Below are 26,913 nucleotides of genomic sequence, written 5' to 3' on the forward strand. Positions count from 1 at the left end.
TTGATTGTTGGGGGTCCGGTCGGGTAAACGATGTGCCGGTTCGTTTCTGGTCGGCTTTCCTTAGAAAGCCGAGTACACGGTGTACAGACTCATTGACTTACTATTGAGCCCATATGCTACTTCCTCGGCTTTACGGGAACAGTTGATCAAACGTTAAGCAGCACCGCACTCACCTGAGCGTTCCTGCCGCTTCGTTTTAGTGATCGGTGAAATGTCAGACGTTTTTTTAAAGTATTGTTACCCTTTAAAGAGTTATTCCTAACTTAGACATCTATGGCATGTTCACGGGACATGCCATAATGTCCGATAGATTCAAGTCCTGGCTCTGGGACCCTTAACTAGGCCACTGCATCCAGCTGGGGAATGAATGCAATCTCTCGATTTGTTAAGGAAACAGGCGAGCAGAGCTGGGACCCGCATTTCATTATGGGGCACTCTTACTGCGAGGGCACTCTAGCTTTATTTATGAGGGCTGTCTGACTGTTACTGACTAGTGGCACTCATACATGGAAGATGATTTTCATCAATGGTTCCTACGGGGAGTTCTTCAACTCTCCTTGCACTAGTTTTTATACATTTCCTCCACTATTTCATGTGCAGCAACATACAGATGTAGCAGAGTTGAGTCTGTTATTTATCACAGTGTGGTGTTGTTATAGCGCAATGGGCTATCTGTGGTTTTCTATTTTACTACAAACCTACTACATTACCTTAACTACGCAAGAGAAACCTTCAGCTCTGCTACATCTGTCTTACACTGGACTGTTCATTATAAGGCATCCCTCAAACTTAAAAATTCTGCCTTTTTTAAATCAACGTTACCGAAATCTAGGTTACATGTGATGGAGAAGTTGTTTCGGGAAGACGCAGAGTATTTACCTTGAGACCACTATTTGGTCGCTGTGCCGTATTCGCTAAAACCGCAGTGGCGTTCAGTAAGACAGTGGTGGAAAGCCGCAGAGTTTAATGTGTTGCTGACAGGGTCTGGATTAGGCTGATGGGAAGTAAGTGCGGCTATTTGACAATTTGGGAATCTATGTAGACAGCGTCCGTGTCGCTGGCCGGCAGAGTCAGCTATTAGCAGATATGCCGTCATGACAAAGTGTCATTTCACAGACAGAGCTGTTGCGGATCTCAACATGCCCATCTGCGAGGTCGCTGGTCTCATCTCTTACCACCGAGGAGCCTGGAAGACTTCCAGAACTTCATGAAATGTGGGTTTAGTAGAATATGGCAGTATGGAGCATTACTGAATGTGAGTTGTCATAAAATATGTGAGGGTGTACGAGTGGTTAATATTGTGTAGTCTAATGCAGCGTACAAAAACGTGTATTAAAACTGCAATTATTTGCGGTTTTGCATAGATTCAGTCTTACATTTCCTAAAGAGGCTCATTTAAAATTAAAAAAAAATAATAATAAAAAGAATATATATATATTAGTAAAATGGAGTATGTTTAACACATAGTTTGGGGCGATATGATAGTACAACTTCCTGGTACTGGGGGACCCTAAAACATTGAGATTTCCGTTGGATCCCAATAATGGAATCCACCTTTTTCCATTGGCCCTCTAATTAACCTTTTAAAAAAACTTTTCGGCCATTTCTTGGCACGGTTTCCTCGTCAAAAACAGCGCCAAAAAACTTTATGAACTGGGGTTCCTGTCATTATAAGGGTATGTTCACACTTTTTTTTGCAAGCCAAAAAAAATCTGCCTCAAAATTCCTTCAGACAGATTTTGACCTGCCTGCACTTTCTTTGCCGCTATTTTTGCAGTGTTTTTTGGCCGCGGGCATAAAACGCAGATAAAAACGCTTCCTCTGCCTCCCATTGATGTCAATGGGAGCTCAGAGACGGAAACGCGGGAAGAAAGGGGACGACGCTTCTTTGTCCCGCGAGCGGGAAGAAAACGCCTCCGCCTCCCATTGAATTCAGTGGGAGGCGATTTCGGACAGTTTTTGACGCTGCTTCCGTCGCGGTTTCCACTTCCATAACAGCGCCAAAAAACTGTGTGAACTAGGCCTGATACTGACAGGCATAATAGACTGCAATACAGGAGTATTGCAGTGTATAAGATAAGCAATCAAAATATTGCATGTTAGTGGGACTAAAATATATTGTACACAAAAAGTTCAATAAAGTGTACTCAAAAAAAAAAAAAAAAAAAAAAAAATCTAACTAAAATGAAACCCCCAAAAATTTATTTTTCTAGTATAAGATACTTTAGTATGGGAGAAAAAAAGCCTACACAAAATCTGTATTGTTGCATCCATAATGACCAATACTATAATATTATCACGTTGTTAATCACGCACGGTGAACACCGTAAAAAATAAACAATGGCAGAATTGCTGTTTTTTGTTCACTTTGCTTCTTAAAAAGGAATAAAAATGAATCAAATACTTGTATGTACTTAAAAAAAAAAAAACAATCTCTGACAAAGCTACGTCGACAGAAATTAATGGGTTGTACAGGATTAGAAAAAACATGGCTGCTTTTATCCAGAAACAATACCTCACCTTTCCGTGGGTCCATTATTAAGACTGACCTGCAATACCACACACAACCTTTAGACAGATGTGGCACAGTTTCTGAAAGGAAGCATACATGTTTTTCAGATGTTATACGCTTTGAACCATACCTTTTTATTGGAAGCGCCCCCCTTTGATACAATGATCACTGTCAGCGATCAGCTGTAATCTGTGCGGTGACCTGCCAAGTGTGCCATTTTGCTGCAGCGCCACCACAGGGGAAATTAAGCATTGCCCTTTGAAATCAGTGGGCTGTTTATGTATTATGTAATGTTAGGTCCTCCAAAGTGAAAGATACTTTATGTAGCCGCTTTGGCTAATAGATAAGGGTCCTGAGCGGGGGAATCCTATTTATTAACTAAGAATTCTCAAAGGTGGTGTTCACACAGAGTATTTTGGTGCTGGTTTTGATGCGGAAACCACGTTGGAAACCGCGTAAAAAAAATTCCCGAAATCACCTCCAACGCCTGAAATCACTCACGGGAAGAAGAAGCGACATGCCCTATAATTGGGCGTTTCCGTCGCTGACCTCCCACTGACATCAATGGGAGGCAGAGAAAGCGGTTTTCGCTGCATTTTTTTGCCCACGGCAACCAATGGCCGCGGCCGAAAATCACGGCAAACAGCGTGCAGGCAGGTCAAAATCTGTCTCAAAATTCCTGAAGGAATTTTGAGCCAGATTTTTCCGCCTGCAAAAAAACTCAGTGTGAACAGAGCCTAATAGGTTACACGGAAGCAGTTACCAGACCCTTTATGTCAACTGTGTAATTCCATACATTAAAAAGAAAGGTATGGCGACGTATTCCCTCCCGACGTATGCCAAAAGTAAACTCTTGGCATATGTCGGGTCAATGGGGCCCTATGGATATGTTTCTCGTATACAGTATGACAAGAGCCTTACCGATAAAGCACTAAATACGGTATGTATGAATATACCGTAATGTACGCAGAAGTCCATGAAGCAGGAGGACCCTCTACATTATAAATGCGGTTATAGGACATACCATACACCGAGCACAGATCTCCTCTATATAATGCACTTTAATACTTATCCGCCACCGTGACGTGATTTATACGCTCTCCGCGACTGTCAGTGTATTAGAAATCACCCTGGATGTCCCCAATGCGGCTGCTCCTGCACTTGTTGAGTTAAGAGGGGGAAAAATAGTTTATTGGGATTTTTCTATGTAGCGATGCAAAATCTTAAGTGGGAAATTACACCATTAAGCACAATGTCATTTAATTTGAAAGGATCGCCTATTTTCGTAAACGGTTAAGTAATGCGCCCGGCTGCAGTTATTGATTTCCTTCTGCATTTATTACGTGGAGGCTAAATTCACTGCGCTCTCCAGAGAGCCCACCGCGTGAACTGTGCGCTTACCGGTGACAGCTGAGACCACCTGATACATAAGCGAGGACTCGGCCTAATATCCCTGCTACAGCTCTGGGGATTTTTATTAAGTAAAGGCCCCATTAAAGTCGACAGGATGATGAAGCTTAATGAGCATCTTCCTCACATGATATTGTTAGTTGCTGTAGCCGGGACTGGCCGCTCATTTGTCACCTCCGGCGCGGCAGTCTATTGTTTAGCTGTATAGTCCTCTCGTAGTCTACGTTGGTGATATACGTCAGATGCCCTCAAATCCTTCCGTGTCTTTCATGAAAATGATAGCAAGATTGTTCTTGGTGCTTAAAGACCAAAAAAAGAACTAAGAAAAATTATAGCACATTCAATTTTTGCATTGTTTTTTTTGCACTTTTTTTTATGCATTTTACAAAAAAAAAAAAATTGATTTAACCTAAAATGGGTTTCTCATTTTGTTTCGGTCATTTTGATATATAGTATGTAAAGTCTTGTGACGTTAGAGCATCCATTTGGCTACGGTTTGTGTTGGTACGTGCGGTGTGTATGTGTTTTTTTTTGTTGTTGCCGTTTTTGAATTATTTTTATTTACACTACCATTCAAAAGTTTAGGGTCACTTAGAAATTTCCTTATTTTTGAAAGAAAAGCACAATTTTTTTTCAATGAAGATAACATTAAATGAATCAGAAATACACTCTATACATTGTTAATGTGCTAAATGACTATTCTAGCTGCAAACGTCCGGTTTTTAAAGCAATATCTACATAGGTGTATAGAGGCCCATTTCCAGCAACCATCACTCCAGTGTTCTAATGGTACATTGTGTTTGCTAACTGTGTTAGAAGGCTAATGGATGATTAGAAAACACTTGAAAACCCTTGTGCAATTATGTTAGCACCGCTGTAAACAGTTTTGCTGTTTAGAGGAGATATAAAACTGACCTTCCTTTGAGCTAGTTGAGAATCTGGAGCATTACATTTGTGGCTTCGATTAAACTCTCAAAATGGCTAGAAAAAGAGAGCTTTCATGTGAAACTCGTCAGTCTATTCTCGTTCTTAGAAAAGAAGGCTATTCCATGAGAGAAATTGCCAAGAAACTGAAGATTTCCTACAACGGTGTGTACTACTCCCTTCAGAGGACAGCACACACAGGCTCTAACCAGAGTAGAAAGAGAAGTGGGAGGCCCCGCTGCACAACTGAGCAACAAGACAAGTACATTAGAGTCTCTAGTTTGAGAAATAGACGCCTCACAGGTCCTCAACTGGCAGCTTCATTAAATAGTACCCGCAAAACGCCAGTGTCAACTTCTACAGTGAAGAGGCGACTCCGGGATGCTGGCCTTCAGGGCAGAGTGGCAAAGAAAAAGCCATATTTGAGACTGGCTAATAAAAGGAAAAGATTAATATGGGTAAAAGCACACAGACATTGGACAGAGGAAGATTGGAAAAAAGTGTTATGGACAGAGGAATCGAAGTTTGAGGTGTTTGGATCACACAGAAGAACATTTGTGAGACGCAGAACAACTGAAAAGATGTTGGAAGAGTGCCTGACGCCATCTGTCAAGCATGGTGGAGGTCATGTGATGGTCTGGGGTTGCTTTGGTGCTGGTAAAGTGGGAGATTTGTACAAGGTAAAAGGGATTTTGAATAAGGAAGGCTATCACTCCATTTTGCAACGCCATGCCATACCCTGTGGACAGCGCTTGATTGGAGCCAATTTCATCCTACAACAGGACGATGACCCAAAGCACACCTCCAAATTATGCAAGAACTATTTAGGGAAGAAGCAGGCAGCTGGTATTCTATCTGTAATGGAGTGGCCAGTGCAGTCACCAGATCTCAACCCCATAGAGCTGTTGTGGGAGCAGCTTGACCGTATGGTACGCAAGAAGTGCCCATCAAGCCAATCCAACTTGTGGGAGGGGCTTCTGGAAGCATGAGGTGAAATTTCTCCCGATTACCTCAGCAAATTAACAGCTAGAATGCCAAAGGTCTGCAATGCTGTAATTGCTGCAAATGGAGAATTCCAAGACGAAAGCAAAGTTTGAAGGAGAAAATCATTATTTCTAACCTTGTCAATGTCTTGACTATATTTTCTAGTCATTTTGCAACTCATTTGATAAATATAAGTGTGAGTTTTCATGGAAAACACAAAATTGTCTGGGTGACGCCAAACTTTTTAACGGTAGTGTACAGGGTGGGCCATTTATATGGATACACCTAAATAAAATGGGAATGGTTGGTGATATTAACTTCCTGTTTGTGGCACATTAGTATATGGGAGGGGGGAAACTTTTCAATCTGGGTGTTGACCATGGCGGCCATTTTTAAGTCGGCCATTTTGTATCCAACTTTAGTTTTTTCAATGGGAAGAGGGTCATGTGACACATCAAACTTATCGAGAATTTCACAAGTAAAACAATGGTGTGCTCGGTTTTAATGTTACTTTATTCTTTCATGAGTTATTTACAAGTTTCTGACCACTTATAAAATGTGTTCAAAGTGCTGCCCATTGTGTTGGATTGTCAATGCAACCCTCTTCTCCCACTCTTCACACACTGATAGCAACACCGCAGAAGAAATGCTAGCACAGGCTTCCAGCATCCGTAGTTTCAGTTGCTGCACATCTCGTATCTTCACAGCATAGACAATTGCCTTCAGATGACCCCAAAGATAAAAGTCTAAGGGGGTCAGATCGGGAGACCTAGGGGGGCATTCAACTGGCCCACGATGACCAATCCACTTTCCAGGAAACTGTTCATCTAGGAATGCTCGGACCTGACACCCATAATGTGGTGGTGCACCATCTTGCTGGAAAAACTCAGGGAACATGCCAGCTTCAGTGCATAAAGAGGGAAACACATCATCATGTAGCAATTTCAGATATCCCGTGGCCTTGAGGTTTCCATTGATGAAGAATGGCCCCACTATCTTTATACCCCATATACCACACCATACCATCAATTTTTGTGTTCCAACAGTCTTGGAGGGATCTATCCAATGTGGGTTAGTGTCAGACCAATAGCGGTGGTTTTGTTTGTTAACTTCACCATTCTGTTCCAATTTTTGTTTTGCCCATTCTGCAAATTCCGTGCGCCGATCTGGGTCATCCTCGTTTAGATGCTGCAGCAGCTGGAGTTTGTAAGGGTGCCATTTGTGAGTAGCTAATATCCGCCGAAGGGATGTTCGACTGATGCCACTCTCCAGTGACATGCGGCGAGTGCTACGCTTTGGGCTCTTGCTGAATGAAGCTAGGACAGCCACTGATGTTTCTTCATTAGTGACAGTTTTCATGCGTCCACATTTGGGCAAATCCAACACTGAACCAGTTTCACGAAACTTGGCAAGCAGTTTGCAAACTGTAGCATGGGAGATGGGTGGTCTCGTAGGGTGTCTTGCATTGAAATCTGCTGCAATGACCCGGGTACTGCGTTCACCAGACATCAACACAATTTCTATCCGCTCCTCACGTGTTAACCTCTGCGACATGTCAATGGCTGTAAACAAAGAGAAGCTTGTAAATAACTCATTAAAGAATAAAGTAACGTTAAAACCAAGCACACCATTGTTTTTCTTGTGAAATTCTCGATAAGTTTGATGTGTCACATGACCCTCTTCCTATTGAAAAAACTAAAGTTGGATACAAAATGGCCACCATGGTCAACACCCAGCTTGAAAAGTTTCCCCCCTCCCATATACTAATGTGCCACAAACAGGAAGTTAATATCACCAACCATTCCCATTTTATTTAGGTGTATCCATATAAATGGCCCACCCTGTATATATAATAGGCAGCACTCCAACAGGTTTAAGTAGAAGAATAGGACTTTATTAGCCCATATGTGTGACGTTTTATCCTACTATTCTGGGGTCTTTCTCAAGCTTAGTGGGCTAAAACTTTGCACATACGTGCTAATAAAGTCCAATTTTTGGGATATTTATGACGTGGGGGATATGGAGTCCTGAGCCTTGCACGCTTGGCAGAGACTTGAAACCGTGCTGCGCAATCCTCTTTTGTGTGTGTGTATAATTGTGCATGTAATATGTGTGTGTGTGTGTGTGTGTGTGTGTGTGTGTGTGTGTGTATATATATATAAATATATATATGTGTGTGTGTGTGTGTGTGTGTGTGTGTGTGTATATATATATAAATATATATATGTGTGTATATATAATATATATCTCCACTTAAATGGTATGTTTGGGTATTTCCCCTCCAAAATGTAAAATTGTCTATACATTAATACTTTCTCTCTGTCCTCCTCTATTCCACGTTCAATATTGACTGTGGCACAGATTAAATAATACAGGGGGGGGGGTGCCCCTTTTACAGGGCCAGCAGAGGGCCATTTGAACCCACCCTGTCACCAATGGATTTGACATGGGGCTTAACTGAGAAGTGGAGTCTAAGGGGACCCCTTGTTTTTACCCTTTAACCTCCTGTACTAGGTTCTGGACTTTGCTGCAGGGGAACCCCAGGTTGCTACCTGGAGAGTAGTCTTCCTCGATGACGGCTGATGTAACTAGAGTAGAGACAGATAGTGTGGTCAGGTATGACAGTGGTCAGGTGAAATGCCAGAGGTTTGTCATGGGTATCATAGCAAATAGTCAGGGCAGGCGGCAGAGGTTCGTCAGGGGCGTGGAAACAAATAGTCAGGGCAGGCACGAATAGTTAAGATACAGGCTGAGGTCAAACAAAAATTCAATAGTCAGGAGAGCAGGGACTCCAGGAACACAGGGGACACTTGGAGGACCATATTGATCTAGCGAGGAGTCTAGAGGGGGAAGGGCTTTTATGCCAAAACTCAACCAGCCTCAACGTATAACACTATCCAAGTTAATTGGTGTAAAAAATAAAAACCAGTGCAAATTAGTTCTCTTTCCTGCATTTCACCATGTTATACATTTGTAAAAAAAATAAAAACGCTCACATATGTGTACCCCAAAGTACAACTTATCCCACCAAAACAAGATCTCATACAGCCACGCCGGAGGAAAAATAAAAAGGTTATGGCGGTCAGAAGGCAAAGTTGTGGCTGGGAAGGCAAACACAACAAAAGTTCTTCGGCTCCTGAAGGAGTTAATGACGGGCGAACTTAACAGAAGATTGTATAAAAAAAACCACTTCTTATTCTTTACTACGAGATTCCAGTTGTCATTGAGCTTACACTTAGATCCAGATGACAGACTGTAATCATCTCATGCCCTGAAATAGTCACCGCTCTGCAGTCAGGGTACATCAGTCCATGCTTGGCTGCATCGCAGGATATCCACCTGCGGGCACAAGTGTGTCATTTGTAGAGACTCTAGCTGCGGAGACACTTATCTGAGGCATCAGTCCATGCCCTGATCTCACCGAAAGTAGTCAGGAAGCAAACTTCTGTATCTGTATCCTGACTTTCCTGGATGTCTACACACACGTATAATGGTGCCCAACCTATAAAAATCCCATCAGCAGAACGATAAATGTAGATGGCGTCTTACGGAATAAAGCAGCTTTGCCGGTTTGCGGCTCCTCTGGACGGTACTTTTAGCATTCTATGTGGCTGATAAATAGCTGTATACACTGTATAGTGTCCAAGTGCCTGCCCATGTATAGAGGCTAATGGATAGGAAGCCCATAAATAGCATGTCACACTCGTAACACTGCCAGAAGTGTTCATAGATGGAATATTATCTGCTCTTAAAGGGGAACTCCTGTCCTGTCCTATAAAAAAAAATATTATTATATGAACAAAAGTATGTGGACACCTACAGGAGCTTTTATGACATCTCATTCTACAGCCGAAGACTTTAATATGGAGTTGGCCAATGGCTTCCACTCTTCTGGGAAAACTTTCTACAAGATTTTGGGGTGTCTGTGAATTTTTTTTGCCATTCATCCAGAAGAGCAATTGTGAGGTCTGACACTGATGTTGGGGGAGAGGTCCGGGCTCACAATCTCTGTTCTAGTTCATCCCAGAGGTGTTGGATGGGGTTAAGGTCAGGCCTCCGTGCGCTCAGTCAAGTTCTTCCCACCAAACTCCCCCAACCAACCAGCTACCCAACTATGTCTTTATGGACCTTGTGCACTGGGGCGCAGTCATGCTGGAGCAGAAAAGGGCCAAACCCCAAACTGTTCCCAAAAAGTTGGAAGCTACAATTCTCCAAAATGTCTTGGTATCCGGAAGTATTACGATTTCCCATCACTGGAACTAAGGAACCGACCCCTGAAAAACACCCCCATGGTATTATCCTCCTCCACCAAACTTTACAGCTGGCACAATGCAGTCAGGCCGGTAACGTTCTCCTGGCGTTCACCAAACCCAGACTCCTCCATCAGACTGCCAGGTCAGTCTACAGAACACGTTTTCTCTGCCCCAGAGTCCAGACACCACTCCATCAGACGCTTGGCATTGTGCTTGGTGATGTGAGGCTGGCATGCAGTTGAAGCTCCCGGGCACAGTTTTTGTGCGGATGTTAATACCAGAGGTTTGTACTCTGCAGTTATTGAGTCAGCAGAGCGTTGGCGACTTTCACTATGCACCTCCTCACTCGGCGACCCTACTCAGTAACTTTACGTGGTCTCCACTTCGTACCTGAGTTGCTGTGGTTTTTTCTAGAAACAGCGATACTCTTGTCAATGGGTTGTATTTGATAGTGAAAAGTGAAAGAGAATGAGCTGCAATACCAGGCACGGCACGTGGACAAGAATGGCGCTGTTCCTCAAACAAAAATAGACCCATTTTTCTAATTCCTTGAGAATCGCTTTAAATTAATTTTCCACAGGGCAACATGTGCATTTTTTATGGCACAACTATATTCCATTTAGCACCTAAGCAAGTGGCTTATATGAGTAATGTAGTGTCTAAATGCCCACATAGTGCGAATGACTCTTGCATATCGGAAAGCAGAAGGACTTATGGCAGTTAGAGAAAGAGAGGTCTGTGCCAGGACCATCACCAATATGCTTTAGCGACTTTTCTTTAAGTGCCAGATTACAGATGTATTTGTCATTGCATGCTATAATGTTTTTTTATGTCAAATATGATGGAACTATCGATGAAGACTCCAAAAGGAGCCTCTGATGACCGTGTGAACAAAACATGAAAAGATAAAATTCTGGATTCCCACAGCCGCCACTAGGGGGAGCTTACTGCATACTGTCCTATAATTTAGTTCAGTTTATTACAGTAAGCTCCCTCTGGTGGTGGCTTTATGTATATGCAGTGGATTTGTAGCTCTGCATCATATTAAAGGAGTCCAGACCCCTATAAAGATATATTAACAAATTAGACAAACAACCTAAACAACAACCTCACACCAAAAGTGGCGTGTACTGGGGTATATTAACAAATTAGACCACAGAATATAAAACCTATTAAGGTTATAAAAATCAAACAGAAAAAAACCTAAATAGTTTTCAAGGGTGGACATTCTCTTTAAAGCTAATATATAATTTTTTTCTTTGATAATCTGGCAGCCATAATGTACCGTTATTGCCATCTAACAGGAAATGTACTATACATTCTGCACATTGGTTTGCAGGTCTCGTATGATTGACATGATCAGATATAAGGGTATATTGCAGATGTAGCAGTTGATGCCCGGATGAGTTTCTTACCTGAAATTCTGGTCAGAGCCAGAAGATAGACTGGTAGCACAAACTCCTCATGTCAGATGCCACTCTAGTTCATGGCACGTACATGTCACCGTGGGCTCTGATTTCTTTGATTTATCAAATAACATTTGATAAGCAATTACCTGCCCCAGTTTCTGCTCCAATGGAACCTGAAGACCTCGTATTACTTAAAGGGACCCTAGACCTATAGTCTACCATTTGCTGTGCAGTTCAGTTACAATAATTTGTTCTCTGTTGTCAACCATTTTATGCAGGAGAGAGGCTGCCTTTAGTGTTCTTCAGTGGGGTTACCCTGAATCGCATGAGCAGATGGTCTCACTTTTCTAAGCTGCCACGTTTAGCTTTAGCGCGCCTTTCAGACACACCTATTGATTTCGTTATCTATATAGCAGAGCTGAAATAGCCAGTCCGCCCTTAAATTGTGGCATTTAAATAAATTTGAGTTCAGTTAATACAGTAGAATTACAGAGATTATATGGTGGCATCACAGTGGAAATTGACACATTCAGCTCTGCTACATCTGTATATACTATATAGTAAATACTGTACTATATTATGCTGACTGAATACTGTGTTGAATAATTTCGTAATCTATCTGAATAGCAGTCGCAGATTTTTTTTCTGATACAGAGTTCCAAATCCCCTGCATAGACATTAATTTAAAGCATAACATGCTGAGTACCTGCTACCACCAATAGGGGGAACTTACTGCATACTACATAGGAATCAATAATAAAACAGTATGCGGTAAGCTCTTAAGCGCCCTCTAGTGGTGGTAGCAGGTAGCCAGCATGTTATCTTTGAATCATTGTCTTGGTAGGGGGTGTGGAGCACAGTATAAAAAAACAAAGCTCCAACTGCTATAAAGGCATAAGAAATGATTCAGCGGATCCCCACTGATCAGAAGAATGATGAGGCCGCGTAATACTTACGGTTGTTACAAAAAGCAGGCCCGTCTCTACCAGGCACACTTTGTATTAAACAAAATGCCTGTGTAACACTTCATTTGGATGAGGATGTATTCAGACGTTGCTGTTGAGGTGCAATCGAAACCGCATTAAAAATCCACATGCCGTTATATGGCATTTTTTGATGCGTTACGTTTTTACGGCGAAACCGCATCGAAAACCGCAACAAATTGTGCTAAAACCGAATGCATTTATTTTTTTAATGCGGGTTCATCTGCACCTCAACCTTAACGTCTGAATACAGCCTTATTCCGTGATGCGGCTGTTACCGATCGTACGTATCAGCAGGCGCCCATTAACCCCCATGTATTTAGCGTATACTTATGAGGCTCTCCTGATAATAATAAAAAAAAATTCCAAATCTGCCAACCCCTTAAAGCCAATTCTATACTCCGCCACTAACTACTATAACACTGCCCCCTATAGATAAGAATATGAGAAGACAAGAAAATTCTCAATTGTTATGGAAATTAACTGTTACATTTACTTCATGGAAGTTTCGCTTTCAAAGTTATTTTCTAGAATTAGAGAGATGTAAAAGACGAATCACCGGTGAGAATGTATCCATCATTTACCTCTTGTCACAATGTTTGCCCCTAGTGCCCGCTATTCTAATTGTAGAATAGTTTGTCAACATGTAATCAGTAGTGGTTAATAATGTGGCATTGATGTGTTGGTAGCCGTGTCTGGAGCATCAATCATGCAGCGAGAGCCGGGGAGGTTTCTGTCACGTCCCTAAACCCTGGGGTCTGCCGGCACAACTTTCTGCCAGTCTTCACTGTGCGCCAGTCCTGTCAGATATGCTTTTCTGTTACTGTATGTAGTACAAGGGAAATACAACTAAATTAAAATAATATTCGAGTTCCTATACACTACCATAAATATTACGCGTATGGCGGCACTCGTGGAATAGTGACGGTTAGTATAGTAAGATGTACACTAATAATAACATAGAATTTGTAATTAATGACTGTTCCTTTAAGAGGGTTGTCCCCCTGAAATTCACCAATAAATCCAAGTCTATTTAGCCGTCTTTTAGTTATAGAACCGCTGTTACGTGTGTCTTCATCCATTTTTGCCATAAAAATCTGACTACATGTGCAGAGATCCATCCCCCGCTATAGAAAAACCGGGCTGACAACTCCTATGGGAGCAATAATAGCAGCTATAGAGGTTGTCAGCGCACTTTTCCAAGCTCCTGAATGGCAAATCTGCCTCAGAATGCAGCTCTAGAGAGAGAGAGGATGTAACGCTGCATAACTAGACAGGTTTGATATTCTGACCAGCTTTGTAATTGAATAGAATTTGCAATAACTTACAGAAGAGGAAGATTTAAAGTGAATCGCCACTATTTATCACTATGTCATCTTTAGGTCCCACATTATGTGCTCAATCATTTCTTATTTTATCTTTATTGCAGTCGGAGCTCCGTTTTTCTTATACAGAAAATCCCCAGCATAAGTATAGTTGATAAAATTCTGTCTGCCTGCATCCACCAGTAGAGGGAGCTAACTGTATACTGTTTTCCTTAAATTGACACTAACTTTTCAAACAACTTATGCTAATCTAAGGCTTAGTTCACACAGAGCTTTTTGAAGCGGAAACCGTGCCAAAATCGCCTTTCAATGGGAGGCATAGGCTCTTTCTTCAGGCGTTTCCGTCTCTGACCTACCATTGACATCAACGGGAGGCAGAGAAAGCTGATTTCGCAGGTTTTTTTTGGCCTGCGGTGCTCAATGGCCGCAGCCGAAAAACGCCACAAAAAACAACAGTGCAGAAAGGTCAAAATCTGCCTCAAAATTCCTTCAGGAGTTTTGAGCCAGGTTTTTCTGCCTGCAAAAACACTCAGTGTGAACATATCCTAATAGTATACCTGATATCGATCATCTTTGTAATTTACTTACAGTTAAAGAGGCTCTGTCACCAGATTTTGCAACCCCTATCTCCTATTGCAGCAGATCGGCGCTGCAATGTAGATTACAGTAACGTTTTTATTTTTAAAAAACGAGCATTTTTGGCCAAGTTATGACCATTTTTGTAGTTATGCAAATGAGGCTTGCAAAAGTCCAAGTGGGCGTGTTTAATGTAAAAGTCCAAGTGGGCGTGTATTATGTGCGTACATCGGGGCGTGTTTACTACTTTTACTAGCTGGGCGCTCTGACGAGAAGTATCATCCGCTTCTCTTCAGAACGCCCAGCTTCTGGCAGATCACGCTGTGACGTCACTCACAGGTCCTGCATCGTGTCAGACGAGCGAGGACACATCGGCACCAGAGGCTTCAGTTGATTCTGCAGCAGCATCGGCGTTAGCAGGTAAGTCGATGTAGCTACTTACCTGCAAACGCTGATGCTGCTGCAGAATCATCTGTAGCCTCTGGTGTCGATGTGTCCTCGCTCGTCTGACACGATGCAGGACCTGTGAGTGACGTCACAGCGTGATCTGCCAGAAGCTGGGCGTTCTGAAGAGAAGTGGATGATACTTCTAGTCAGAACGCCCAGCTAGTAAAAGTATTAAAAACGCCCCGATGTACGCACATAATACACGCCCACTTGGACTTTTACTTTTAAACACGCCCACTTGGACTTTTGCAAGCCTCATTAGCATAAATACAAAAATGGTCATAACTTGGCCAAAAATGCTCGTTTTTTAAAAATAAAAACGTTACTGTAATCTACATTGCAGCGCCGATCTGCTGCAATAGCAGATAGGGGTTGCAAAATCTGGTGACAGAGCCTCTTTAAAATATAGTTGTTTTATCCATGCAAATTCTGTGTGAAGTTACTGTCACTAGGTGTAGGTGGGGGGGGGGGTGTTTATTCACTGCCTTCCTATACAAGTCTAGGGAGATGAGAGTGGGAGCAGAGTGAGGAGACACAGACACACTTCCCATAGAAGTCTAGGGTGAGGGGAGGAGGAAGCATGAGCAAAGTAAGAGAGGGGCAGAGAGACATATAGACACTGCTACAGCTTCTAGTTAGTATTGTATATAACCCCAGTGCTGGATTCTCAGCTACACTGCTCATTGCTGTTGTATGTGGATGTATGTACAGTGCATGTGTGTGTATGTATGTATGTATGTATGTATGTGTGTGTGTGTATATATATATATATATATATATATATATATATACATACACACTGTATATCATGATAGATATACTTTGTATACGTATGTTAGATATTTTTATTTATGTTGGTATAAATTTTCTGTTTTGTATGTAATATTTTACTATCTTTCTTTCCCTCTTAGCCTTTACGGTAGACACATGCAAGCAAACCCAGAGCCCCCAAAGAAGAACAATGACAAGTCTAAGAAAATCAGCCGCAAGCCTCTGGCAGCAAAGAATAAATAGATTATCGATAGGTGCTCGACTTTCACACCCGATCCCTGCATGCGCCTAATTATTTCTATTTATTTCATGAAATATAACGTCAGGGAAAAAGCAGGAAGAGTCTAAGGCCTCTATAGTATTGACCTTGTTTGCCTCTGATATTCTGCTGGAGACGACGTGTTATTAGCCATGCATTCAGAACGGTTACTCCTATATACTGTCTATGCATTCACCGGCATTAACCCTTTCTGCTCACCATCGTCTATACACAATAAAGATATTCATGCTATTAATGTATGTAAATCCACCTGCTAATTTTGTAACCTTTCTATTATCTTTCTATTATTATTATGGTTTTTTTATACATATTTTTTCCCCCAGATTATTTTATAGCATCTAAGTGCCCATTGCTGTCATTTTCTTGTAGAACTATGGAGGGAAATTTTTCAAAACCAGTGCATGGGAAAAGTGGAGAAGTCTCCCATCACAACCAATCAGATTCCAGCTCTTATTTTTCAGAAGACTTTTGGAAAATGAAAGGCGCAACTTAATTGGTTGCTGTGGGCAACTGCTTCTCTTTTCCTTTGCGCTGATTTGAATAATCTCCCCCAATATATCCATGTATTTGACCTATAACCTGCCTATATCATTTCACATGGGTAATAAAAACCAAACATATGACACCAAGGTTTTATTTTATTTTTAGTATATTTTTTTGTATTAACAAATAATTTCTTTTTGGAAAATGATGACTTTGCGGTGCTCCTGTTTAAAGAAAAAAAAAAAAAGAAAATATGTATATATATAAACATAAAATAAATAATATTGTTTGCAGAAATTATTGTACGTTTTTTTAAACTAATGTCCGTGGATATGATTTTGTCATGTTCTCCTGCACTCCTTCTAATATACACACTGACAGATGTGCCCTCTCTTACTTAAGGCCCTATTACACCGGGCGATTTTGGCCGGTGCAGCGAGCGCCAATTAACGAGACAGCTCGTTAATCGGCGCTCGTTTGCTGCTGTCACACAGAGCTATGGATGGGACGAGCACTCGTTACTCCGATCGCTCGTCCCCATACATTATTATCATGTCGGCGGGCTTTTTACACAAGGGGATGTGCTGCCGACAACGATAATATTTCACTTTTTTAAAACGATACGACCAGCAGATGATCATCTGCTGATCGCTGCCTTGTTTACACAGGGCAATTACTGGCAACGAGCGTTCTATGAACGATCGTTTGCCCGATAATTGCCCAGTGTAAAACCCCCTTTACTCTTGAAATCTGATATCATTTAAGATGTATGGCATGAGATGTTAAAGAAACATGTAAAAAAAAAAAAAAACGGATGGCCGACAGATGACATTTATTGTCCATTTGTTGCCCCTAGACTGTTGAAAGAAGTATATGTTTAACGTATACATTTTTTTACTACATGGCCGTGACGGATGTCATGCCTCGGCCATCCGTCGCCTATAGACTCCTATGTTAATAAAGTATATGTTTAACGTATACAGTTTTTTAATTGGTATCATGATAAACTGTAGAACGCAATGTAGTTCAAGAAAAAGTGTGGACACGTGTAAAGGTGGTTTTACACAGGCTACTCACCTGTGTTTATACCAAATATTCACCAGCGTTTACACCATTAAACGAGCGCCAATCGACAATACAACATGTCGATCGGCGCTGGTTTGCTCCATTCAAACGGCGCAATGATCGTTAGTATGGGGATGAACACTACGATCACTCGTCCCCATGCATTTCCATCATGTCAGCAGCACGTTCTTTTGGCCGTAAAAGATGCGATCAGCCGATAAACTAACGCGTGCTCATTCATTGGCTGATCTTTGCCCAGTTTACACTTTTTCTCATTCAAATATTTACCTGTGTAAAAGGGAAAAACCTGATTTTATTTGTAGGTCCAAAATCCTGTGCCAATTAATATTCCAGTATATCTTAACAGGGACGGAACTCTGTTTTTCTTCTAAGGAGCCCAAAATCCTGTTTATAGCCATATAGTTGAATGATAAACTTATGGGTGGCTGAAGGCACCACTAGGGGGAGCTAACTACATATGGATTTATTGCTTTCAATAGGAACCATATAGATTAAGCTCCTAAACTTCCTCTAGTGGTGGCTGCAGCTCCATAATTTTATCACATACAGAAAGTCTTCAGAACGGTTCACTTTTTTTCCCCATCACTCAATTCCCCTTAATGACAAAGTGAAACATTTCTCTAGATAGAGGCACAGATCTTGAGAAGGGGACAAAAAGAATTCTGCTGCACTGAATATTCCCAAGAGCACCGTGGCCTCCATAATTCTTAAATGGAAGAAGTTTGGAACAACCAGAGCTGGCCACCCCACCAAACTAAGTAATCGGGGGAGAAGGGCCTTGGTAAGAGAGGTGACCAAGATCCAAATGGTCACTCTGACCTGTGTGTAGATGGGAGAAACTTCCAGAACGTCATCCATCACTACAGCACTCCACTAATCTGGGCTTCATGGCCGAGTGGCCAAAAAGAAGCCTCTCCTCAGTAAAAGACATGTGAGAGCCCGCCTGGAGTTTGCAAAAGAACACCTAAAGGACTCTCCTACTGTGAGAAACAAGATTGAACTTTTTGGCCTTAATTCTAAGCATCATGTCTGGAGGAAACCAGTCACCGTTCATCACCTGCCCAATACCATCCCTACAGTGAAGCATGGTGGCAGTATCGTGCTGCGGGGGTGTTTTTCAGCGGCTGGGACAGGGAGACTGGTCAGGGATGAGGGAAAGATGAATGGAGCAAAGTACAGAGTTATTCTTAATGAAAACCTGATCCAGAGTGCTCTGGACCTCAGACTGGGCAGAAGGTTCACCTTCCAACAAGACAATGACAGTAAGCACACAGCCGAGATAACAAAGGAGTGACTTAGGGACAACTCTGTGAATGTCCTTGAGTGTCTCTGCCAGAGCCCTGACTTGAACCCAATTGAACATCTCTGGAAAGACCTGAAAATGTCTGTCCACCGACGTCACCATCCGACCTGAAAATGTCTGTCCACCGATTATCCCCATCCAACCTGACGAAGAATGGCAGAAATTTCCCAAATCCAGGTGTGCAAACCTTGTGGCATCATACCCAAGAAGACTGGAGCCCGTTATCAAACCTTGTGACTTCAGGCCCAAGAAGACTGGAGGCTGTTATCAAACCTTGTGGCATCATACCCATGAAAACTGGAGGCTGTTATCAAACCTTGTGGCATCATACCCAAGAAGACTGGAGGCTTTTACCAAACCTTGTGGCATCAGACCCAAGAAGACTGGAGGCTGTTATCAAAACTTGTGGTATCATACCCAAGAAGACTGGAGGCTATTATCAAACCTTGTGGCATCAGACCCAAGAAGACTGGAGGCTGTTATCAAACCTTGTGGCATCAGACCCAAGAAGACTGGAGGCTGTTATCAAACCTTGTGGCATCAGACCCAAGAAGACTGGAGGCGGTTACCAAACCTTGTGGCATCAGACCCAAGAAGACTGGATGCTGTTATCAAACCTTGTGGCATCAGACCCAAGAAGACTGGAGTCTATTATCAAACCTTGTGGCATCAGACCCAAGAAGACTGGAGGCTGTTATCAAACCTTGTGGCATCAGACCCAAGAAGACTGGAGGCGGTTACCAAACCTTGTGGCATCAGACCCAAGAAGACTGGAGGCTGTTATCAAACCTTGGGGCATCATACCCAAGAAGACTGGAGGCTGTTATCAAACCTTGTGGCATCAGACCCAAGAAGACTGGAGGCTTTTACCAAACCTTGTGGCATCAGACCCAAGAAGACTGGAGGCTGTTATCAAAACTTGTGGTATCATACCCAAGAAAACTGGAGGCTGTTATCAAACCTTGTGGCATCATACCCAAGAAGACTGGAGGCTTTTACCAAACCTTGTGGCATCAGACCCAAGAAGACTGGAGGCTGTTATCAAAACTTGTGGTATCATACCCAAGAAGACTGGAGGCTATTATCAAACCTTGTGGCATCAGACCCAAGAAGACTGGAGGCTGTTATCAAACCTTGTGGCATCAGACCCAAGAAGACTGGAGGCTGTTATCAAACCTTGTGGCATCAGACCCAAGAAGACTGGAGGCGGTTACCAAACCTTGTGGCATCAGACCCAAGAAGACTGGAGGCTGTTACCAAACCTTGTGGCATCATATCCAAGAAGACTGGAGGCTGTTATGAAACCTTGTGGCATCAGACCCAAGAAGACTGGAGGCTGTTATCAAACCCAAGAAGACTGGAGGCTATTATCAAACCTTGTGGCATCAGACCCAAGAAGACTGGAGGCTGTTATCAAACCTTGTGGCATCAGACCCAAGAAGACTGGAGGCTGTTATCAAACCTTGTGGCATCAGACCCAAGAAGACTGGAGGCTGTTATCAAACCTTGTGGCATCATACCCAAGAAGACTGGAGGCTTTTACCAAACCTTGTGGCATCAGACCCAAGAAGACTGGAGGCTGTTATCAAAACTTGTGGTATCATACCCAAGAAGACTGGAGGCTATTATCAAACCTTGTGGCATCAGACCCAAGAAGACTGGAGGCTGTTATCAAACCTTGTGGCATCAGACCCAAGAAGACTGGAGGCTGTTATCAAACCTTGTGGCATCAGACCCAAGAAGACTGGAGGCGGTTACCAAACCTTGTGGCATCAGACCCAAGAAGACTGGAGGCTGTTACCAAACCTTGTGGCATCATATCCAAGAAGACTGGAGGCTGTTATGAAACCTTGTGGCATCAGACCCAAGAAGACTGGAGGCTGTTATCAAACCCAAGAAGACTGGAGGCTATTATCAAACCTTGTGGCATCAGACCCAAGAAGACTGGAGGCTGTTATCAAACCTTGTGGCATCAGACCCAAGAAGACTGGAGGCTGTTATCAAACCCAAGAAAACTGGAGGCTGTTATCAAACCTTGTGGCATCAGACCTAAGAAGACTAGAGGCTGTTATCAAACCTTGTGGCATCAGACCCAAGAAGACTGGAGGCTGTTATCAAACCTTGTGGCATCAGACCTAAGAAGACTAGAGGCGTTATCAAACCTTGCGGCATCAGACCCAAGAAGACTGGAGGCTGTTATCAAACCTTGTGGCATCAGACCCAAGAAGACTGGAGGCTGTTATCAAAACTTGTGGTATCATACCCAAGAAAACTGGAGGCTGTTATCAAACCTTGTGGCATCATACCCAAGAAGACTGGAGGCTTTTACCAAACCTTGTGGCATCAGACCCAAGAAGACTGGAGGCTGTTATCAAAACTTGTGGTATCATACCCAAGAAGACTGGAGGCTATTATCAAACCTTGTGGCATCAGACCCAAGAAGACTGGAGGCTGTTATCAAACCTTGTGGCATCAGACCCAAGAAGACTGGAGGCTGTTATCAAACCTTGTGGCATCAGACCCAAGAAGACTGGAGGCGGTTACCAAACCTTGTGGCATCAGACCCAAGAAGACTGGAGGCTGTTACCAAACCTTGTGGCATCATATCCAAGAAGACTGGAGGCTGTTATGAAACCTTGTGGCATCAGACCCAAGAAGACTGGAGGCTGTTATCAAACCCAAGAAGACTGGAGGCTATTATCAAACCTTGTGGCATCAGACCCAAGAAGACTGGAGGCTGTTATCAAACCTTGTGGCATCAGACCCAAGAAGACTGGAGGCTGTTATCAAACCTTGTGGCATCAGACACAAGAAGACTGGAGGCTGTTATCAAACCTTGTGGCATCATACCCAAGAAGACTGGAGGCTGTTATCAAACCTTGTGGCATCAGACCCAAGAAGACTGGAGGCTGTTATCAAACCTTGTGGCATCATACCCAAGAAGACTGGAGGCTTTTACCAAACCTTGTGGCATCAGACCCAAGAAGACTGGAGGCTGTTATCAAAACTTGTGGTATCATACCCAAGAAGACTGGAGGCTATTATCAAACCTTGTGGCATCAGACCCAAGAAGACTGGAGGCTGTTATGAAACCTTGTGGCATCAGACCCAAGAAGACTGGAGGCTGTTATCAAACCCAAGAAGACTGGAGGCTATTATCAAACCTTGTGGCATCAGACCCAAGAAGACTGGAGGCTGTTATCAAACCTTGTGGCATCAGACCCAAGAAGACTGGAGGCTGTTATCAAACCCAAGAAAACTGGAGGCTGTTATCAAACCTTGTGGCATCAGACCTAAGAAGACTAGAGGCTGTTATCAAACCTTGTGGCATCAGACCCAAGAAGACTGGAGGCTGTTATCAAACCTTGTGGCATCAGACCTAAGAAGACTAGAGGCGTTATCAAACCTTGCGGCATCAGACCCAAGAAGACTGGAGGCTGTTATCAAACCTTGTGGCATCAGACCCAAGAAGACTGGAGGCTGTTATTGTTACCAAATGTGCTTCAACTAAGTGCTGAGTAAAGGGTCTGAATACTTATGTCAATGTAATATTTTAGTTTTTCCTTTTCAATAAATTTGCAAAGAACTAACATTCTGTTTTCACTTTGTCATTATGGGGTATTGAGTGCAGAATGATGGGGAAAAACTTGATTTTTTTTTTTATTGTCTTGCAAGGCCTCAACGTAACAAAATGTGAAAAAATGTAAAGGGTCTGAAGACTTTCTGAATGCATTGTACATCTATCTCCATGTGAAGGGTAGCAAAATATTTGGAGCTCTGTAACAGAAAACGAAGCTCTGAAATGTATCCGTACAAATTTTTGGATCTAGTTTGTTTTAATACATTAAAAAAATCCACTGCTAAAATCTTTTTAAAATGTTCAGTAACTTTGTAAATACTTTATTGAATTTTTCTGAATCTTTTTTGGACAGAACCAGTAAAATAATGAACCTGAGATCCGCATCCACCAGAGCACAATTAAGGTTAGGAAAGAGTCTGTTCATTTACAGTGCGTCTAAGAAAAGCTTTGACGATAGATAAACCTGTAGTGGGGGGGGGGGGGGGGTGATCTAGAATATCTCATTACAAACCTAAAGTGCATTAACAGTAAACATCAGCCGGAAAATCCTGTCAGGGTATGAGAAATGATGTCAAAATATGTCAGGAGCTTTGCAGAAGGGAAGAAAGGAGAAGAAATGAATAAGAGAAGAAGAACAACGAAAAAAGAAAAGGTGCAGATGGGAGAAGGGAAAGATTCGTTATTTTTGCCTTTTCTTCTCCGTTCATGTCTAAAGCTAAATTCAGAATTCTGCATCTTTCCCGTTACCATGAAGCAGCAGTGTATTAAGGGAACTCTGAGGGTACGGCCACACGGAGCGGCCCTGACACGGTCGCAACGCGGCCAACAACCACGCCGGCACTATGTAGGAGCGGCTGTCAAATACCTCGTTAAGGGGTATTCCGGTTAAATATAGCCGAGTGCAGTGTTTGACTTTTTCCGGCACTGCCATAGAGAATGAATAGGGGGTAACTTGTTGTAATTTGCAAAATCGTGCGGCCATAAAGGGTTTATTTTGCAGATAAAGGGACGGTTTACCCGCGTTATCGTGCGGCCACTAACGGGTTGTTTGACAGCCGCACCGAACATGGTGCCGGCGCAGTTGTTAGCCGCGTTGCGACCGTGTCAGGGCCACTCTGTGGGGCCTTACCCTAACTGTTAGGGTCGGTTCACACTGAATTTTGTGGCCCTGATTTCGACGCGGAATCCGCTCAAAAAAACGGCCAAGAAACGCTGTCGTTTCAGAGCGTTTTTTTCACTGCATTTTTTTACCCGCGGACCTTACATTATCTTTATTGGTCGCGAGCAAATAACACAGAAAATACATGCAGTTCAAAATCTGCCTCAAAATTCCTGAATTCTGAGGCAATTTTATTTCTGCCTGCAAAAAAAACTGTGTGAACAGGGCCTAAAACAGTTAGGCCCTGTTCACACAGAGTTTTTTGGTGCTGTTTTTGACGCGGAAACAACGTCGGAAACCGCGCCAAAAAACGGCCAATAATGGCTCCCCTTTGAATTCAATGGGAGATGGAGGCATTTTTTTCCCGTGAGCCAAAAATATTTGCGGGAAAAAGACGCGTCATGCCCTTTCTTCAGACGTTTCCATCTCTGACCTCCCATTGACATCAATGGGAAGCAGAGAAAGCGTTTTTCGCTGCCTTTTTTGCCCGCGGCGCTCAATGGCCGCTGACGAAAAACGTGGCAGAAAACGCAGCAAGTGTTCTGCCGGCAGAATTTTGAGGCAGATTTTTCTGCGTGCAAAAAACTCTGTTTTAACAGGGCCTAAGGCTATGTTCACACGGAGTATTTTGGGGGAGGAATATCTGCCTCAAAATTCAGTTTGGAACTTTGAGGCAGATATTCCTCTCCCTGCACGCCGATTTTCGCGGCAATTATCGCGCCGTTTTTCGCCCGCGGCCATTGAGCGCCGCGGGCATAAAACAGCGCGAAATACGCTTTCTCTGCCTCCCATTGAAGTCAATGGGAGGTCGGAGGCGGAAGCGCCCGAAGATAGGGCATGTCGCTTCTTTTTCCCGCGAGGCAGTTTTACTGCTCGCGGGAAAAAGACGCCGACGCCTCCCATTGAAATCAATGGGAGGCGTTCTCGGGCCGTTTCTGCCGAGTTTTGTGACGCGGTTTCCGCGTCAAAAAACTCGGCAAAATACCCCGTGTGAACATAGCCTAATAGGTTACACGGAAGCAGTGACCAGACCCTTTACGTCAACTGTGTAATCCAATACAGAACATGGTAAAAATAAAAAATAAACTCTGTGTGAACTAGGCCTTAAAGGGCAGCTGTTGGGTCAAGTGTTTGGCAAAGGGGTGGAGCTAAACTGTTGTCTGTTTCTTAGGGCAACCAGTAGAATTTTGAAAGCACTAATGTATATGAATGGAGCAAACCTGAAATAACTCAATCAGTAAGGGAAAATAAAGTAAACAAAAGTTGCATTGTTGGGTTAAACTTTAAATATATTAAAACCCAGTGGTATATGTCTTAATTATTGTTTCATTTTGTTTTTATTAGTATGTTATAAAATTATTAATTATTAGTATTGCTCCAATGTGTCTAAAATAAAATAGTCCTCATTAAAAATCTACTCCCTTTGTTTGTCTCCATGGTAACAGACAACAAGCAAACCCTGTGTAGTCTGATCCTGCAGTCATACTCCTTTTCATCTTTCATTTACTTCTTGATAACCTGCTGAATGTAAGTTAGCAAGACGTAGGGGACAGATAGAAGGGAGAATGACTGCAGGATCACAATACACAGGATTTGCAGTCTGTAACTATGGAGAACCATAGGTCTGCATAGGAGCTGTATACACAAAACGGTAGGAGATTAGACTATTTGCAAAATTGCTTTATTTATTTTTATTTTTTTTAGATACACTGGAGAAATAAACAATTCAGGTTGCAAATAACATAGCCTTTTTACCTAAAGGGCCTGGAAAAATCAGCTCTGTTTTTTTTTAAGTAGTTTTACACCACACATGTTTTTTTACGGGTTTTTTGCTGCGATTTTAGATGCGTTTTTTTCCTATTTCTTCAAGAGACAAAAAGAAATTCCGCGCGCGTTTTTTGCAGAAAACGCGTAAAAAAAATGTGTCCAAAAACTCGTTTATTTCCGTTTCCCATTGCTTTCAATGGGGTTTTTGAGGCGGAAAACGCCTCATTATGGGGCATGTCGCTTCTTTTGCTCGCGGTAAAAAAAACGCCTCCACCTCCCATTGAAATCAATGGGAGTTAATTTCGGCCGCTTTTAGCCTAGGTTGTTTCCGCGGCAAAAAAACCTCAGTGTGAACAGGGCCAAACATAGAAGATAAAGGTACATAGCATCTACAATATACAATCCTCCCCTACATCAACTCCTATTCAAGGGGTGTATAACGTCTCGGACACAGTGCCCACTAGCCGGTTAAGGACTGCCCACTGCATATATATGGTGCGGATTTAAGCTTGCTGCCCAAGAGATTGGGCAGCGGAATGTTGGATGCCCGGCAGTCAGAGATTACCAGGCACCCTGGATAGAAGCGGTTTTCACTGATTTTGTCTTCTCTGTAATCACATACACAGCATTTAAGGAGCGCTGTGTGTATAATAGGAGCAAACATTTATTAAATAAAAATTACCCTTAAAATACCCCGCCCCCAAAAAAAAAATGCCCCGCCACCAATCATTGTCGTAATGTTAGCCCTGGCCCAATTATCTTAAAATAGACATTTACAGTAGACAAAGACGATCACAAATGGAAAGTCTATTTTTGGGTAACTATATTTTAACTAATATTAGTGGTAATAATATAAACAAGCAACATTTTTTACAATTTTTTTCAAACTTTAAGGCTAAAAATGTTAACTCCAACAATTTGATTGACTGCATCAAAAACTCGTCAATCTGTGTGCGATCTATTGCGTCGTTCATTGTGATTATATTGGTTAATGAATAGAATGACAGAACTACAGTGAAGACTGACACTTACACACGCATAGTGATAGGAACCAAAGAGGGCTAGGGGAATATATCTGTACATATCAGTAAAGACGTATGTGTCATTCAGGGTCTGTAGAAAGCTGAGTGATTCCCCAAGAGAACTTGGAAATGGCTGTGTAGAACATTTAGAGGCATTTCCCGGGACGACAGCTTTTATTTCCAGATATTTTTTGTAGTGCGAGATGATCTTTAAAATACAAAAGGTTCAATAATAAAACCCAGAGCATTGTGTGCGGTCTTGTTCGGCAGTATTGTTACTGTGATAATAATGGAGTATGTTCTTGGATTCAAATGGAAATCTTGAGATCCTCATTAATTTTCACCTCGGCCCAACTGCATTAAATAAAGGATTGACGTTTTGTGTCTGTAAAGCGATCACTAATGATAATCGCACCAAAAATAAATCCTTTTTGTCACCTGGATAGAAATAAAAGTTGTTTTATATGGAAAATGGTTATAACATGCATAAAATTTCCATGTATACAATGCGGGGCGTTAATAGAGGTCATGCTGTGAGAGATGGAGCCGACACATGCAAATAAGACGGGTGTGATCACTTATCCTGAAAGAGGAAGATGATGTTTCCTTACAAAGAGACCTGAGATGCAGTGAAAAAAA

The 26,913-nt window shown here is 42.4% G+C and overlaps 1 protein-coding gene across 2 annotated transcripts in view; it reads left to right on the plus strand.

Annotated features, from left to right (window-relative positions):
* Positions 1 to 16,497, plus strand: part of RSU1 (Ras suppressor protein 1) — a 109,311-nt gene extending 92,814 nt beyond the window's left edge. For both annotated transcript variants that reach the window (XM_075828737.1, XM_075828738.1), the window contains exon 9: positions 15,735 to 16,497. In XM_075828737.1, coding sequence (XP_075684852.1) covers positions 15,735 to 15,837 — 103 coding nt within the window. In that variant the 3' untranslated portion in view covers positions 15,838 to 16,497. The remainder of the gene's footprint in view (positions 1 to 15,734) is intronic.
* Positions 16,498 to 26,913: the final 10,416 nt, after the last annotated feature.

The sequence above is a fragment of the Rhinoderma darwinii genome, chromosome 5 (genome assembly GCF_050947455.1).
Source record: "Rhinoderma darwinii isolate aRhiDar2 chromosome 5, aRhiDar2.hap1, whole genome shotgun sequence".
In the NCBI taxonomy this organism is placed as follows: domain Eukaryota; kingdom Metazoa; phylum Chordata; class Amphibia; order Anura; family Rhinodermatidae; genus Rhinoderma; species Rhinoderma darwinii.